This window comes from Glandiceps talaboti, chromosome 21, assembly GCF_964340395.1.
Source record: "Glandiceps talaboti chromosome 21, keGlaTala1.1, whole genome shotgun sequence".
Lineage (NCBI taxonomy): Eukaryota > Metazoa > Hemichordata > Enteropneusta > Spengelidae > Glandiceps > Glandiceps talaboti.
In genome coordinates this window covers 7208323-7225875 of record NC_135569.1, presented here as the reverse complement: position 1 = coordinate 7225875, position 17553 = coordinate 7208323, and the positions used below count along the sequence as shown (strand labels likewise).

Sequence of the window (17553 nt, the reverse complement as noted above, 5' to 3'; positions counted from 1 at the left end):
AAGCTAAAGTACTTTTTGAAGGACCGAGTTGACCGTCTAATCGTCGGTGCAATATTTCATTTACAGTTAGTTATAAATAGCGTCATCATTTGATCACGTGTCGTGACGTAGCTTGTTAGATTTTGCAGTTCGGTACGGCAGAGGAGTTGTCTCTTACCAGCTGTTTCGTTAACGCAGCTAGCGATATTTGGATCGGCGCTAAGATTTCTTACCTACCCATAAGCTCACTTTTCGTGATCGCGTGAGTAATCCTTCTATGAGCTTTTTACACTCTGAAAATGTAGGAAATATATGGTATTATAGGAAACAGTTAGTACTCGCTATATAGTTAGAATCACTCCCTTTTTGAACCACAACCACTCAGATGGTTGGGAATGGATGGAATTGTTTGTTTATTCCTTTTGGTTGTAATGCATCAACATGATTTGTTCCTCCTGCGCATGCCCGATGAGAAGAGCTTCATCTCCAGAAACTTCACAAACACTTGAAAAAGATGCACGATGACGTGGGTCATTTTGGAATATACGTTCTTTACTTGGGGTTACTTTGGCGTTAACATTGGTTATCGGAGCTGGGCCGGGGTGTCAGTTTGAGAAAACCCATGTACAACTCACTCCTTCTCCCCCTCCCCTCCTCCCCCACTCAGTTATAGCACTGACCCCATAACAACTAATTACCTTCAAGCGTTATCTTTCTATTTGTTTGTGATGTTAACCTTTGGTAGGAGAAGGGCATATTGTAGAATAGTACGTAGTCAATTAATTAGGGCTTGAAGGTAAGTCGAAAAATACGTCGCCATATATTTCTTTTGTGCTTTTCGCATCTCATCATCCTAGACCCTTTCAACGGTTGCTGCAGAGACCTGTTGTGTATTATAATCTGTTTTTGACAAGCTGTTCAAAATAATTATCAATATTTACTTACTGTCGGTTAGTCTGTACGTACGTCACGCTGACTACATGACATTTGATGGGAGACGTGACCCGGTGACGCTCGAAGTCGTGTTTAGACCAGAACTACCTAATACTAGTATATCGGATTTATTTATAGAATGAACAAAGGCAAGAGTGGAGGAGGTCAAAGCAGAGGAAGAGGAGGGAGCCCACAGTCAGCCCAACAACAAAGTCGTGGTAGGGGACATGGAAGGGGTGGGGGAAGAGGAGGTAGCGCTAGGCCTGCATCACAGCAAGGCCAAAATCGTGACAGAGGAAGTAGTGGGGGTAGCGCTAGGCCTGCATCACAGCAAGGCCAAAATCGTGGCAGAGGAAGTATTGGGGGTAGCGCTCGGCCTGCATCACAACAAGGCCAAAATCGTGGCAGAGGAAGTAGTGAGGGTAGCGTTCGTCCTGCATCACAACAAGGCCAAAATCGTGGCAGAGGAAGTAGTGGGGGTAGCGCTAGGCCTGCATCACAGCAAGGCCAAAATCAAGGCAGAGGAAGTAGTGGGGGAAGCGGAGGTCGTCCCCAGTCTGTTCCACAACAAGGTCAAGGCAGAGGACAGAGTGGTAAGGGTGGCCATTCTCAGCCAGGCCCCCAACAACATAGTCAAAATCGTGGCAGAGGACTGGGAAGTAGTCGCGGACGGGGAACGCCCCCAAAGTCCACTCCACAACAAAACCAGAATCGTGGCAGAGTACAACGAGGTGGTAGTGCTAGTGGAAGGGGGAGCCATCCGCATCCTGCGCCCCAACATGGTCAAAATCATGGAAGAGGGCAGAGCAGTAGCAGGGGAAGGGGAGGTGACGCTCACTGTGCGCATGCTCCACAAAAGCACATACATGTAGTTAGGAAAGAGACAAAGATTATTTATGTACCAATGCCGGTGAATCGGGCTCCAGCACCAAACCCTGTGATAAATCCCCGACCAACATTCTCTAACGACGCACAGGAAAATCGAAGTACAAGTACTTGTCAATTCCAAGAAAGTAGTCAAAATCGACCTCCAGCTGCTATCAAAAAGGATAGTGTCCCCCAGACATCGAACTCAAAGCCAGAAATGAAACATTCGATCTCTCAACCAAACCTTGCCTCGTCTCCATTGACATCAATCGACGAAACACAGCAGCAAAATTCTGACGTCATCTGTCTGAAATATCTGAGTTGGAGATGTAACTCTGATGACAATTGCAGGGATATTCACATCGAAATACCATATATGTGGCAGAAGTCTGAAGCTGTCGGTGAAGACACTTGGCAGGATTTCCCCGAAGAGTGGAATATTGTACTGGAGAAGGAATTCTGCAACGCCAGTGTTGAAAAATGTCAGATAAGGTAAGACTTGAACATTTACAAATGTCATCTTAGCCTAAAAGGGTCGACTTGTCCGTTGTACAATTGACACCAGAATTCGACACTAGAGGGTGCTATTAAAATTCTCCACTTCCAGTTTGCATTGTAAAATGGGCAATATATATATGTGCCTCGTTCGGTGTCAAAAGATCTCAAAATCTCTTTACGTTGCCATATGATAGCTTGACTCTGATTAGTTTGACATAGTAACAGAAATTTGGGGGTAACGATGACTGTTAAATTTTCAAAGAAATCAACACTGTTTGATATTTAATTTTCCCGTAGAATTAACGTATTAAGTTTGATATCATTTTGACCTCTATCTGTTTTGTTTGTTTGTTTGTTTGTTTGTTTGTTTGTTTGTTTTGTTGTTTTAAAACAAATGCCTTATTTACTTATATTTATATTTCTCATGCTTCCTCTACAAAGCCTTCAAGTAACCTAATATATTTTTTCAGTTTTGACGATGCATCCATGTCTCTTGTGGATTTCAAGAAGATGATTGTTATTGACACGGGGAAGAAAAAAGTCGTTGATATCCGTCGTCTTACAACATCTTCCTCTGCAGAAGTGGTTGGCAACAAGCTAGCAACAGAGTGGATATGGTATTGGGAAAGTGATAGCGAAAATAGCTGGAGTAAATATGGAGAACAGGTGAGAAACATTGTCAGTGTGGATGGTTTGCTAGTCTCGGGTACCCATACCATAGACCTTGTACAGAGGGTGTATGCCCAAACTCAGGTCATTTGGGGCTCTTGATTGTGGCTACCGCCACCTATAGATAGAGACTGGGCCGGACAATGGTAGCCATAAGCTAGAGTACATAATGACAAGAGTCTTGGTAATCGAGACTAGATGGTTTGCCCATAGACCTCTCTCCAGCATCTATAGTTTGCCAAATCAAGGCTAAGTAATGTGTCAAAGGGGAGGCTGGTTTTTATCTGGGTTTCACTTCTTTATGCTTAGTGGACAGAAGAGTCATTTTCACCAATTCTGTATCATACAACCTCTCTGAAATGAAGTAATAAAATATAGCAAACCTGGTCTTCTGTACACTGCAGTCGGGCAAGGCAATCGTGGAAGCAAAGTGAAGAGTTCCTAATCTCTTTAAACCTGCACTATAACTATAACTGGGACATTTCATCAAGTAACCAAAGATGTAGTCATTAAAGGACTGTTGATTAGCGGACAGGTGGTGTAATGACAACACAGTGAAAGTTTGATTTTTTTATCTGTTGCAATGTAGTATCATTTGTTGATCAGGCAACCACAATATATTCACTGAAAATTGTTAAAATACCTATAATTAGACATTATACATGTAATCGTTCTTATATGTAAATGGCACAATGACATATATACTTAAAGCATCGTCGCCTTGAGGGTGCTGAATTTTGGGTGCAGACCCAATATCAATTTAATTTGATTGATTGATTGATTGATTGATTGATTGATTGATTGATTGATTGATTGATTGATTGATTGATTGATTGATTGATTGATTGATTTGATTGATTGATTGATTGATTGATTGATTGATTGATTGATTGATTGATTGATTGATTGATTGATTGATTGATTGATTGATTTGTCATGGTATTTCACATATATATAGCTACAAAAAAATCCTTCACCCACAGATGCAACAATAATATAATATTCAACTGACTGTACGATATTATATGAGTAACTTATTTTATCTAACAGACATTTTTGTTAATTTCCAGTTGCAGTTAGTGCAGTTTCAATGTTCCATGTTCTATTCTAGAATATTTTTGAGAATGACTCATTTAATTGTTGCTAAAGTTAAAATATAGAAACTTGGTAATACGTTATGTACTCATGCTTATATCTACATGTGCTGCTCTATTTATACACTATATGTAGATTTGGTTTGATCTATTTTCAAGCTTAAAAATCATTTTTAGGGTAAAACCGGTTCGGCTACAGTAAGGAGCCTCGATATTGAGGAAAAGTACAGAGCCTTTCAGGAAAAGAAAAACCCAATCTCCATGGAATTCTCAGTGGGCTTGGAAGATGACTATGAAATCAATTTTGGTCAAATGGTCCAGTTGAACAAGGAAACCCGCAAGAAACGTGCAATACGGAGACGACCGAGATATGTTGCCACAGATGACTTCAGCGTCTTAAGACAAGAGTAAGTACAGATATCGATACACATAGTAATGTAATGTAATGTAGTGTAATGTAATGTAATGTAATGTAATATAATGTAATATAATATACTAGTAATGTAATGTAATGTAATGTAATGTAATGTAATGAAATGTAATGTAATAGTGCTAGTATCTAATTCAACTTTTGTTCCAAAAGCAAAATAAAGATTGAAATATTCGACTGCACAACAGATTGACCAACTATGCAGCGCATATGAGTCCATGATGTGAATTATTATATATTGAACAAAGACGTAGAGGGCGATACAAACTTCCAGGCACTTATGACCTTTTATTGGGCGCATGTATCCTTACGGTCACGTGTGCTGAATAGTTGGCCAATCTGTAAATAGGATTTTAAATTATGTCTAAATTCACCTTTAGGATGAAGACAGCCAATCAAAAACCAAAACAGAGTGGTGCCAAGAGTGCCATCCCAGCCATTACAGCTAATCCTAAACACTGGGATAAATCATCTCCTGATAAAGGTGGTTATAGTCTAGTAACTCTAAGTGAAGCTGGTGATACAAATGCTGAATACTTGGAAGTTGCTGCTCGTTTCCAGGCAACTATGAAAGAGGATCTCATTGTATCCATTGAGAGAGTTCAAAATAGTAGCCTATGGGGATTCCTCTTTACGTAAGTTCAAACATAACTCCTATTTTTTTTAAAGGAATATGGCAACAAACTCTTTTTGTCTTTTCAGACTTAAATTAACCACTATATTCTCTATACACGTGGTTTGCGTAAAAATGCAAATGTGCTAACTATTTTGTGAATAAATTAAAATAAATAAATGCTCATTTGCATAAACATTCAATTTCATCCGGAGAACATGTGGCTCCTATTTACACATTTATCAAACAGAAAATATGGACACAAGTGATGAATTTGAACTAATTTTGTAATTTTTCCCTTAAAGTAACAAACTATCTAACTGTCTTTAACTTCCTTTTCTGAAACTCCAATTTCAGAACATATGCAGACATGCTACAGAAGTCGTCCACTGATTGTGTAGATGTCCAGCATCTCTTTTATGGAACGCCAGAGAAATATGTAGACGTGATTTGTCGTGAGAATTTCGACTGGCGTTGGAGTGATTCGAGTGATTGTGGTTCGAGTGATCGTTTAAAATATGGTAAAGGGTCTTATTTCGCAAAGCAAGCCACGTTTTCAGACTACTACTCGGATTCAAAAGAATACTACTGCAAGATGTTTCTGGCACGGGTTATCGTAGGAGAGTACGCACAAGGGATGCCTGGTTACGTAAGACCACCCCCGAAGAATCCAGATGCCCCTCTAGGTGAACTCTACGACTTGTGTGTCAACAACGTGAATGCTCCTACCGTATATGTTGTGTTTGACTCTTATCATGCCTATCCAGAGTATGTCATCACGTACATTAAACATACGGACTTATCAGCTATGTAATAGCCTCGTTCTCTTCAGAGAAGTTTTTCTGATCTTGCAAAATAGTCTATGTAATCAGTGCATTGATTGATGCACTGTCACGTTATGGTTACTTTTTGCTTTCTTTTGCCTTTTTTACATTTGAAATAACATTTTTTCAGTAAACAAGGGAAAAACTATTTAATTGAGAAAGATTTTAAGGAATGGAGACCACTCAGTCTACCACCCATAGAAGCTTATTTACTTGAGTTAATTGATTTACTTGTAAATACAGGAGACGCGCGATGCATCTTGGACCTGTTACAGGTCCATTTGGAGCAGGTCTTACCGTTGCTGTAAATAAGTCTGATGGTTTTATGACATGCTAATTTATGTATTTCAGAATCAACAATTTAAGTCTTTCTACAATAATGTTCGTGGTTAAAGAAAATGGGGAGAAAGTTTAACAATTAACGGGCAGAATCAAGGGAAATATTTGTTTGCAATGTTAAGTTGGAAGACTTATTCAAAACGCTATGTATATTTAACCTTCTTAGTTTAAAAAAAAAGAAAGCGTTTTGTGAAATTCATGATATGGACTTCGTTCCATTATTTATGTACCTATGTCCCGGTTAGTCAACCCGTTCTCTGAGTCGTAATCCAGAACATGTTATTTTTTACCTTAATACCCAAAGAAAATTTAAAGTCTGAGATCAGAGCCGTAAAAGAAGCTCCTTTGTCACAATTGTACAACTCGTCGGGCTCTCACAAACCTAGCATTTTTGCGCCCAAATTCTGTTAATAAAGCACAGTATCTTGTCCAGTCGTGAGGTGAAAAGTATCATTTCGAAGACTGGACAGTTTCACCCTTTGTGTTATCCTGACTACTTTTATAAACAGGGGCACGTATTAAAAAAATGTATTATTTATTTTGTCAACAAATGTAAATTCAATAAGTAGGTAATAAAGAAGATATATATTATTGCTTAGATTGCCGTTTTCTTAAGAAAATATCATACGAATATCATGCTGCTACAAATGTATCAATCTCTATACTAGTAGAAATATTACTTTCATACGAATATCATGCTGCTACAAATGTATCAATTTCTATACTACGTAGAAATATTACAGGTAGGAATATATAGTCAAAAGGTTGTTATATTTAGTCTGTAGACCTGGAAAACAACAATCTATGAAATATTGCATGCCCCAGTGCTTTGATCCTGTCTATAAGATTTGATGCTAGTCATAAGTCTGTTCCATTTTAGGATGACCATTCCCTTGTTACCTATCACTGTACTGTGCCGTTGTCATCTTTGAAAAGGCCACTAATTGCTGTTCCCAAGGGCATAGTCTTGGTTATTAGACTAATATATTATATCTTTGTGTTCCGAATCATTTTTACCTTCTGTAAGGGAAGTTATGTTATGCTTTTGTCTGTCTGTATGCTTGAATACTACAGGCACCTTTCCATATATGCAAGAAAAGTTACCCCTCCCAAAACACAACAACAACAATCTAACATAACAAAACAAAAATTATGTAAACTTTTACTATGTGAGCAACCCTCCTCCCCTACCGGCCTGTGCTAGTATACGTTGGTAGTAGACCGAAAGGTACGTAGTGACTAAGTCACAGATAAAGTCTCGTGACGTAGACAGGTTGCAAAGGGCGGAAGAACAACACGATTTAGGGCTACCGCAAAGACAAAATGACGGCTGTAAACATGATTTTTTGTGGCTACTCATTTTACCCAGGGACCGTTGATCACCATGATCAAAAACTGTCAATTTGATGTCCATCAAAATCTCTCTCTCTCTCTCTCTCTCTCTCTCTCTCTCTCTCTCTCTCTCTCTCTCTCTCTCTCTCTCTCTCTCTCTCTCTCTCTCCCTCTCTCTCTCTCTCTCGCTCTTGCTCTCTCTCTCTCTCTCTCTCTCTATCTCTCTCTCGCTCTCTCTCTCTCTCTCCTATCTCATATATCTAGACAAATATCTCCTAGATAGGTGATAGATAGATAGATAGATAGATAGATAGATAGATAGATAGATAGATAGATAGATAGATAGATAGATAGATAGATAGATAGATAGATAGATAGATAGATAGATATTTAATATTTGACTTGCGGTCGTTACCGGCTATAAAGATGTTGTATTTGAAAACATTACTTTTGTGCCCGGACGTATGTAGACTAATCTTTGATAGTTATCTATAACTTCTCAATATGTACATTTGTACTTTATTTCTGAATCATTGCACTCAAACATCGGTTAAACTCGAAAGCGTGTGTCACTTTCATTTCAAATTCTGGCGATGTATCTTCTATTATCCGATTTTTTTCTCTCCGAAACATGACGCCATTTCATTTCTCAGAATTGTGTTTCCCCGAAATGACGTCACGAAAATTCCAAATGGAGGCCGGTGTCGATCAAACGAAGCACCTGTGGTGAGTTCAAGATACAAAACGTGGGCGAACGTTCGGCAAATATATCGTGCCTAACTATCGTGTATAAAACCACTGCACTACTCCCCAGGCACCTAGTACTAGAGGTAGGTAGTTTGTTATTTGGGAAACACAACTCTTGTTGAACATTTCTTAGGTTCTGACGAAAGCGCAATGGTATATTGGAATTATTTGAAACGCAGTTGTTGTAGCGTTCAATATCTAACGCCCGTCGCTGACTACTCCGTAACTATTTTTATCTTGAACTCGCTTGTCGCCAAACTATAATTTACAGCAGTAAGGATAGGCGGCTCAGCCACTCTGCACGTATCGATTCTTTTGTCCCATACGGATTCTTATTTTCATTGTGCCCATGCCAAGGCGACGCTCAGGCTCTGGCCAGAACGACGAAATGGCTTTGCAAGAATTGGTCAGAGTAACTTGTACTTTGTACCAAGGAAAAGTTCGTCTGGAGACTCTCGTAAATGCTATTGGAGATGAGAAGTGTGCTAAATATTTTCGTGGCTCAAAACCGGAAGTGTATTTCTCACAGCATCCCAAGCTGTTCAAAATCGAAAGAGATGGTGAAGATTGGATACTGCGCCTTCAGAGTCAAATGAAATTTTGTAACGACTACTTTAGCAAGGATGGCTGCGAAAAACCGGATTGTAAAGAATTACACATGTGTAAATATTACACGATGGGAGTGTGTAACTACGCAAGCGATAACACGACTGTACCAGAAGGTACCAAATCATGCAGCAAGTCCCATAGATTTCACGGCGACCCTCACAATTTGGAAGTTCTTAGAGTAAACAGCATTGAGAAATTTCAGGAGGATGATGTTAAAATGATTCTGAAAATAAGTAACCCAGGTGAATATACACCCAAGATGTGTTTTCGATACAGCAGTCCCGAGGGGTGTAAATGGGGAGACAAGTGTACCTTTGGCTTACACCTGTGCAAGACATATGCTACTGGGAACTCGAGGTGTCGATATGGAGACAAATGCAGATTTTCTCACAGAGTTTTGGATCCTCAGCCTAGAATAATTCTACGAAAATACGGTATTGACCTCTCCAAACCACCTCGTGATATTTTGCATATAATTCGAGGTTTGTCAGTGACGGGACAAAAGCAGAAACATGAGCGTTCAGCGGACGGGGCCGACGGAAATTCTACAGATAATCAGCAACAAGATGTACCCCCTCTGATGCTTCCAAATCAACAACAACAACAACACCAACGCCAGTTTCAACAACAGCAACAGTTACGACAACGGCAGCAACAACAACAGCAGATGCAACACCAGCAACAGTTACAACAACTGCAGCAACGACCCCCATCACCACACCAACGACCACCATCACCATCACCACACCAACGTCAGCAGATGCAACAACAGCCACAGTATCAACAGCAGAGGCAACAACAGCAGTTGCAGTATCAACAGCAACAGCTGATGCAGCAACAGTTACAACAACAGCCGCAGTGTCAACAGCAACATCCGTTACAGCCAAATCAACAACAACAACAACATAAACAACATAAACAACAACATGGCAGGGGAAGGGGAAGGGGAAGGGGAAGAGGCAGGGGAAGGGGTGGTGGTGGTGGTGGTGGTGGTCAGAACCCTGCCCCTCATGTTGGTCAGTTTGAAGCTCAAATACAGACCCCCCAACCATTATTCCCTAACTCACCGGAAAATCTATGCCCAAATAGCAACCAAGGTCGAGGTCATCCTACAGGTGCTATGCCAAAAATGCGACCCCAGACACCAACCTCTAGGTCAGGAATGAGGCGCTCATCATCTCAAACAGATGTCAGTCAAACTAAATCTGAAGAGAATCTGCAGCAGAAGTCAGAAGTTATCTGTCTAAAATATATCACAGGGAAATGTAAGTCTGGTGACAAGTGTAAAAACATCCATGGCAAAATGCCATATATGTGGCAGAAGTCTGATGGTCAAGGCACTTGGCAGGATTTCCCTGATGAATGGAATAGTGAACTAGAGAAGGAATTCTGTAAAGCCAGTGTGGAAAAATGTCAGATAAGGTGAGATTATGCTTCTAAATTTAAATTTAATGTCATTTTTAATTTTATCAATATCAATAACCATATGTGAACCGAATGCCTCCCCTCCTGTATGGGCAAAACACAAGATTTTAGCCTTGATTGTTATGCCTTCACACATTGACACCATGAACTTGAACGTGGGTTACTACTTTGGGTCCATGGTCCCTTTCTTCATATGTACCCTGTGTATCTGCAAGTCTCTGAAATATGAATACATAAGTGGATTTCAACCAAACCTGGTACAAATATGATGTGATCGTCACTTTTTTCATGACCTATACAATATTGGGCTAATGGCAGCCAAATTTGACACTAATTTCAGATATATATATATGACCTTCCTCTATGTGTTTAGGATCAAATTGCCAAATAGCATTAAAATAGAGAGATGATTAAATTTGATGGCGGTTGGAGGGAAGAAATGGATCTAGATTACAAAGTAAATTCTCCTAACCATCTTTTAATTCATGGGCAGTGTTGTAACCTTTTGCCCTCATTTGCATGATGAATATTAATGACAATGCAGTAGTTTGACATCAGTTTATGGGGCAAAGTGACCTTCCAATTTGCCCAAATATTGATACCTAGTTTAATGTATTGTGTACAGGTGCAAGTAATCACTTGTACATATGTAGTAAAATAAGTGTTATGAATATGTTTTGTAGAACCTTGTTGTTTTCTTACCCTATACGATAGCACGGTCTGGGGTATCGTGGTATACAAAAGACTCCCAATCTATTTTTTCGTTCCTGATTATCTTTCCAGCCCTGATGGTTCGGCAAAGTCACTCGTTGATTTCAACAAGATGGTCATCATTAATGTGATGCTGAAAAAAGTTATTGGTATCCGTCGATTATCAACATCCTCCTTCACTAAAGTGACGAATAATAAATTAGCAGTGGAGTGGATATGGTATTGGAAGAATGAAACTGATTGGTGTAGATATGGAGAGCAGGTGAGATTACCACCGGGGGGGGTACTCCAACCTATTTGCAGGGCTTGAAATTAACTTTTTTCTTTGGTAGTCCTCGTGGGCTACCAATTTCAGAAATTGGTAGCCTAAAGATTGTGACCTGTAGTCTGGTATTCCTGAACTGAAAACAGATTTCCTTTGATGTAATTGCGTGTTATTAAAATACTTCCATGTCCATAAATCTTCCATCCTCATCACATAATCAGTGGTAGTGTGAGTGGGCTACCAGCTGCAAATTATGGTAGCCCCATGACAAGAATTGGTAGTCTGTGGGCTTGGGACTACCGGGTACTGTTAATTTCGAGTCCTGATTGGGTATACTTATATGTGCTGCTCTTTGGGTGGAACCACTTATGAAATTCTCAAGCAGTTCAGAATTTCCCCCAGCTAATTTGGTGGTTGACATTTTCATATCAGTGATCATGTATTTTGGTCTAAAATTAGGTCATCTAAAAATTTGAATGATCTAAAATGGGGTATTGCCTTTTTGGTCAAAATGGGTCTAAAATGGGATCTGGGGTTGGCAGCATTGGTTGCACACCCTTACCAGACCTGGCCAATATATAAAACTACTATGTTTTTTAACTTGAAAAAACAATGTGAAATAACATATACCAAGTCCTTTTATTGTAACTAAAATTTGCAAAAGATTCACTAAATGCGTAAAGTGTTTGTTATTGTACGTACAATGACAAACTTTTTACACATTTTTTAGCTTTTAGCAATGTATTGAGTGACAAACACAGACTTGTTCTATATAGTTTCACATTGATTCTTCAAGTAGGAAGCCATGGTAAAATTGTTTTTTAAATTAAAAATTCTAAATATTACCCAATTCTCATTCATATTGCCTCTTTAATATTGATTGTTGGTGATGTCTTGTTGCTCCTAGGGCAAAATAGGTTCGATCAGCTACAGTCAGAAGTATTGACATTGAGAGAAGTTATGAAATCTTTACAGAGAAGGCCAGTCAAGTGACAATGCAATTCTCAGTTGGCCTTGAAAATGAATATGAAATCAATTTTGGTCAAATGGTCCAATTGAACAAGGAAACCCAAAAGAAACATGATATACGAAGGCGGCCCAAATATGTCTCTGCAAATGATGTTGAAGTGATCAAACAAGAGTGAGTATAAACCAATACTTTTGAATTGTCAAATTATATCATAGTATACCAGTGTTCTCCCCAGGATTGAAGCCAATCATGGCAGATGATTTGCATATTAATTTACATATCAGCATAATGATTTACATGTGCTTTGCATATCTCCAACATTCAGGCTCTCACTTGTTTATAACACTTACTGTCATTGTTGGCAAGCTCAAGCATGGCAGGCTGAGTTCCAAGCATGGTGGTACTGCAATGTTTTCTCTATGCTAGGGACAACACTGATATACATTATGGTATACATACCGGTACATATGTACTTACTTAAATATGTGCATGCACACATGCATACATACATACATACATACATACATACATACATACATACATACATACATACATACATACATACATACATACATACGTGCATAAGTATGTACATATGTATGTATGTATGTACATACATATATATATACATACATGCATACACATGCATGTATGCATGCATGCATACATACGTGTGTACGTATGTACATACATACATACACACACACACACACACACACACACACACACACACACACACACACACATACATACATTAGTATCTGTTGTTAACATGATGTTAGGATGAAGATAACTTTTGACTCCATATTAAAGTTATTACCTCGTACGCTTTATTTAGATGTTATTCCCCAATATTTTTCTTTGTTCAGCCAAGGTAAATATTTGAATTGAATTGAATTGAATTGAATTGAAATTTATTTCATCAGATAACAAAAAACAAAACAATAAATAAATAAATAAATAATACATTACACTTTCAAACAAATTGGACAAAAGGAAATATACATGTGTTATCTAATGGGGACCATGAAAATAGTTCAGCAGAACTAATCGTGTCCATGGCCCGTACATTCAATTTTAGATTAATTCAAATTCATAAATGGACGCATATGAGTGACCTAAGGGGTCTTTGTCACTTCGAGTTGGTAGATGAGTGGTGACAACCCCGTATGTTACAAGTGTTTTCCAGTCAAATGAAGAAAAATATCGGAGAATAACACAATTATACCAGTGCCAGTAATATCAAAGAAAGATTGTGGAAAGTAATTATGGTAATTTGGAAAATTTAGACTAATATTTGGAACACAGCAGAACCAGTGACATATACACACGTTGTCGTGACGTAGACACACATTGTGATGTAGAACAAACAGAATATATATTCCATATTTTTTGTTCTAAATGGCTCGTGCATGGTATTAATACTGTTATTATTTTTTCATACATGATATTGCATCCTCACCAATGAAGATGCCTTCTAAGTTTTATATATTATATGTATCTAATATTACACATACCACTGATATACTTACCAGTGGTATACACATACCACTGGTATACATACACCACTGGTATACATACCAGTGGTATACACATACCACTGATATAGTATACATACCACTGGTATACACATACCACTGATATACTTACCAGTGGTATACACATACCAATGATAAAGTATACATACCACAGTGGTATACACATACCACTGATATACATACCAGTGGTATACACATTATGACATACCATTGATATCGTATACACACCAGTGGTATACACATACCACTGATATACTTACCAGTGGTATATACATACCACTGATATAGTATACATACCACTGGTATACACATACCACTGATATACTTACCAGTGGTATACACATACCACTGATAAAGTATACATACCACAGTGGTATACACATACCACTGATATACATACCAGTGGTATACACATTATGACATACCATTGATATAGTATGCACACCAGTGGTATACACATACCACTGATATACTTACCAGTGGTATACACATACCACTGATTCTATCATTTCACATTTTACACAGGGTTTTTAATTACATTTATGTCTAAATTCACCTTTAGGATGAAGACTGCCAATCAAAAACCAAAACAGAGTGGTGCCAAGAGTGCCATCCCAGCCATTACAGCTAATCCTAAACACTGGGATAAATCATCTCCTGATAAAGGTGGTTATAGTCTAGTAACTCTAAGTGAAGCTGGTGATACAAATGCTGAATACTTGGAAGTTGCTGCTCGTTTCCAGGCAACTATGAAAGAGGATCTCATTGTATCCATTGAGAGAGTTCAAAATAGTAGTCAATGGGGATTTCTCTTTAAGTAAGTACTTTCTGTTTATGTTTATCTTCCAATCAAAGGGGCACAATAGGGAACTTGCAAACCTGCTATATTGAATGTTGCATCATAGGAAATGTGATAATAAATATTAGCATTGTAAACAATGTTGATACATTGTTTGTAACCATAAATAATCAATTCATAGTTACCCTGACAATTGTGCGAGGTTAATTTTATCAGTAGCTCCAGATTAGGTATTATGATAACCACAGATAATCCCATAGTCCTTTGCATCTGAGCATGCTCAGTCTGGATTGCAAGTTCCCTATTGAGTGTAAAGGGGCCATCATTGAGGGAGGGAGATCGAGACATTTTCATAAATTATGGGTTCTGAAGAGTCATTTCATGATTTTGCATTACCTAGTATCACATATGATTTCAGCGATACATTGATCTTGTGGATTTATAGGTTATCGGATATAGAAAGGATATAGAAATGTGTATACTTTGTGGCAGCAAGGGTTCTATGCTGTCAAGGAAATTGAGAAAGTTGTAAGTTTTTCCAATATTATAGGGCTGGGACAGTGTGCAGTTCTTTTAGCACTATAAGTGTAGATATATATCCGTATATAATATTTTGCATAAAATAGTCCCCAACTTGCACCACCAATAGGAAACTTGCAATCCAGACTGAGCATGCTCAGATGCAAAGGACTAAGGGATTAGCTGTGGAGCTACTGATAAAGTAAACCTCACACAATGGCCTATGAATTGATCATTTGTGGTTACAAACAATGTAACAATAACATTATTGTTTACAATACTATTTGATTAGTATTTATTATCACTTTCCCCATGATGCAACATTCAACATGGCAGGTTTGCAAGTTTCCTATTGCAATAGCTTACATCCATATATCCATCAGTCAGTTAATTGGGTTTTTTTTCCATGATATTTTGTTCCATTTGATGCCATTTTTTTTTTCAAAATATGTTGATCTCTTGTTCCTCTCCAATGGTACTTTCAGGAGATATGCATTCATGCTACACAATTCTTCAGATTCTCTTGATGTTCAGCATCTCTTCCATGGAACTCCAGAGGAATATTTAGATGTGATTTGTCGGCAGAATTTCGACTGGCGTCTGAGTGGTTCAAGAGTTGGAACTAAATATGGTAAAGGTTCTTACTTCGCTAAAACCGCCAAATTTTCCGACAGCTACTCGGATACAAAAGAGTACTACCGTAAGATGTTCCTGGCACGCGTAATCGTAGGCGAGTACGCCCAAGGGATACCTGATTACGTCAGGCCACCGCCGAAGAATCCTAAAGACCCCCTAGGTAAACTTTATGATTCGTGTGTCAACAACGTGAATGCTCCCACCATCCATGTTGTGTTCGACACATACCAGGCCTATCCTGAGTACATCATTACATACATAAGACAAAGGGATTTGTCAGCTATGTAAAAAAAGTTTCAGTCAGTGAGAAGCAATCATTCTCATATATGGTATTCAGTGCACTACATGTACATGTACAGTGCTACACCGAAAAATTATTGCATAGTTGTATGCAAATTAGTATATGTATGCAAATTAGTGCTTGTATGCAAATTAGTGCTTGTATGCAAATAAGTGTGTTTCATTATACATGTTAAGTATCACTTGAAGAATGCATATTTGTACTTTTTTGTGAAATTTACCATTTTTGCATAAACGTAATGTAATAATTACAGAATCCCAAGGCGCATGAATGCTCATGCTTGTGGTGTTTTCTGTCGCACTTTCACTCACTCAATAGTGAAAGTATGACTCCAGAGACCACCACATGTCCAGCAGCAATCATGCAAATACCTCCCATAATGCTACACTCACATGTGGCATCATGGGAGTCTTTTGTGATTGTGCACAAGTTACTATAACTATTAAATATCTCCCATTACTGGTGGTACATTTGTGAATAATTTCGCCGACAGGCTCAATCATTAATTATCTTGGAGTAATAATTAGATTGATTGAAATTACACTGTTAATGTAAATCTTGAATTGCATTGATTAAGAAGTTGTTGAACTCATTGGCAGGCCTTGCACAACATTCACATAGGTAGCTGGATCCTTGGCCACTAACCACAACTCCCTCTGCCATATCTAGTTATAAGATAAACTAATATCATTATACCATACTCAAGCCCAAGTTATTGTCTTTGAACAGAAAATATGGATTATATTCTCTGGTCAGTCTATGTCATGACAACCATGTCTATATCACTGTTTTTGCAGTGCTGGAAATATGAAAGAAAATATTCCAAACTTTATTATTTTTCTAAATTTTTTATAAATTATGCTTGAGGAGGTATAATTATATTGTTTCCTGATAATTTTCTTTTATTCGGTCAGAAAATACAGTCGTGACCTAAGGGTTTTGTCACTACTCGTCTAGTAACTCATAGTGACAAGGACCCCTTAGTAGTTGCTAAAATGTCTTCTTTTACATGAAAGCCAGTCTGGTGGTTAGTAAAAATTAGTCTTTGAGAACCAGCTAGAGACAGTAAAATGGTGCAAATATCAAGGTTTACATTAATATGTCTGATGATGTTTTGTTTCAAGTTTACTAGTTTCAATTGTAGTTGATGGGTATGTGTTTTTAAGAATACGAATTGCTCTAAGCACTTCATACATATTCAGTTTGTTAAAAATGAGTGAAGTAGTCTAAATTTTAAAAAAAAATGAATTTAAAAGATAAAAAAAGTACTGTAAGTTGGGATTTCTTATTGTTATCATGTTTCTTCAGTGGTTACTGTTCAATCTAATCAGAATTTTAGGAGGTGTTTGTTGTTTTAGTAAAGTTTCAGAGATATCATGGTATGCACCGACCAAGTTGTATGCACTCAAACAGAAAATGTGGGATTTATTTTCTGGTTTGTTTGTCACAACAATA

At 38.1% G+C, this 17553-nt stretch overlaps 2 protein-coding genes across 2 annotated transcripts; both read left to right on the top strand.

Annotated features, from left to right (window-relative positions):
* The first annotated feature begins 1051 nt into the window (after nucleotides 1-1051).
* LOC144451786 (protein mono-ADP-ribosyltransferase PARP12-like) lies at nucleotides 1052-5897 on the top strand. Its single transcript, XM_078142690.1, is given in 5 exon segments — nucleotides 1052-2271; nucleotides 2748-2943; nucleotides 4218-4451; nucleotides 4858-5105; nucleotides 5441-5897. Coding segments are annotated over 5 exon segments (2355 nt in total).
* Nucleotides 5898-8627: 2730 nt separating this feature from the next.
* On the top strand, nucleotides 8628-16085 carry LOC144451785 (uncharacterized). Its single transcript, XM_078142689.1, has 5 exons — nucleotides 8628-10356; nucleotides 11143-11353; nucleotides 12253-12476; nucleotides 14406-14660; nucleotides 15647-16085. The coding sequence occupies exons 1-5, from the start codon at nucleotides 8675-8677 to the stop codon at nucleotides 16083-16085; spliced, it is 2811 nt and encodes a 936-aa protein (XP_077998815.1). The 5' UTR covers nucleotides 8628-8674.
* Nucleotides 16086-17553: the final 1468 nt, after the last annotated feature.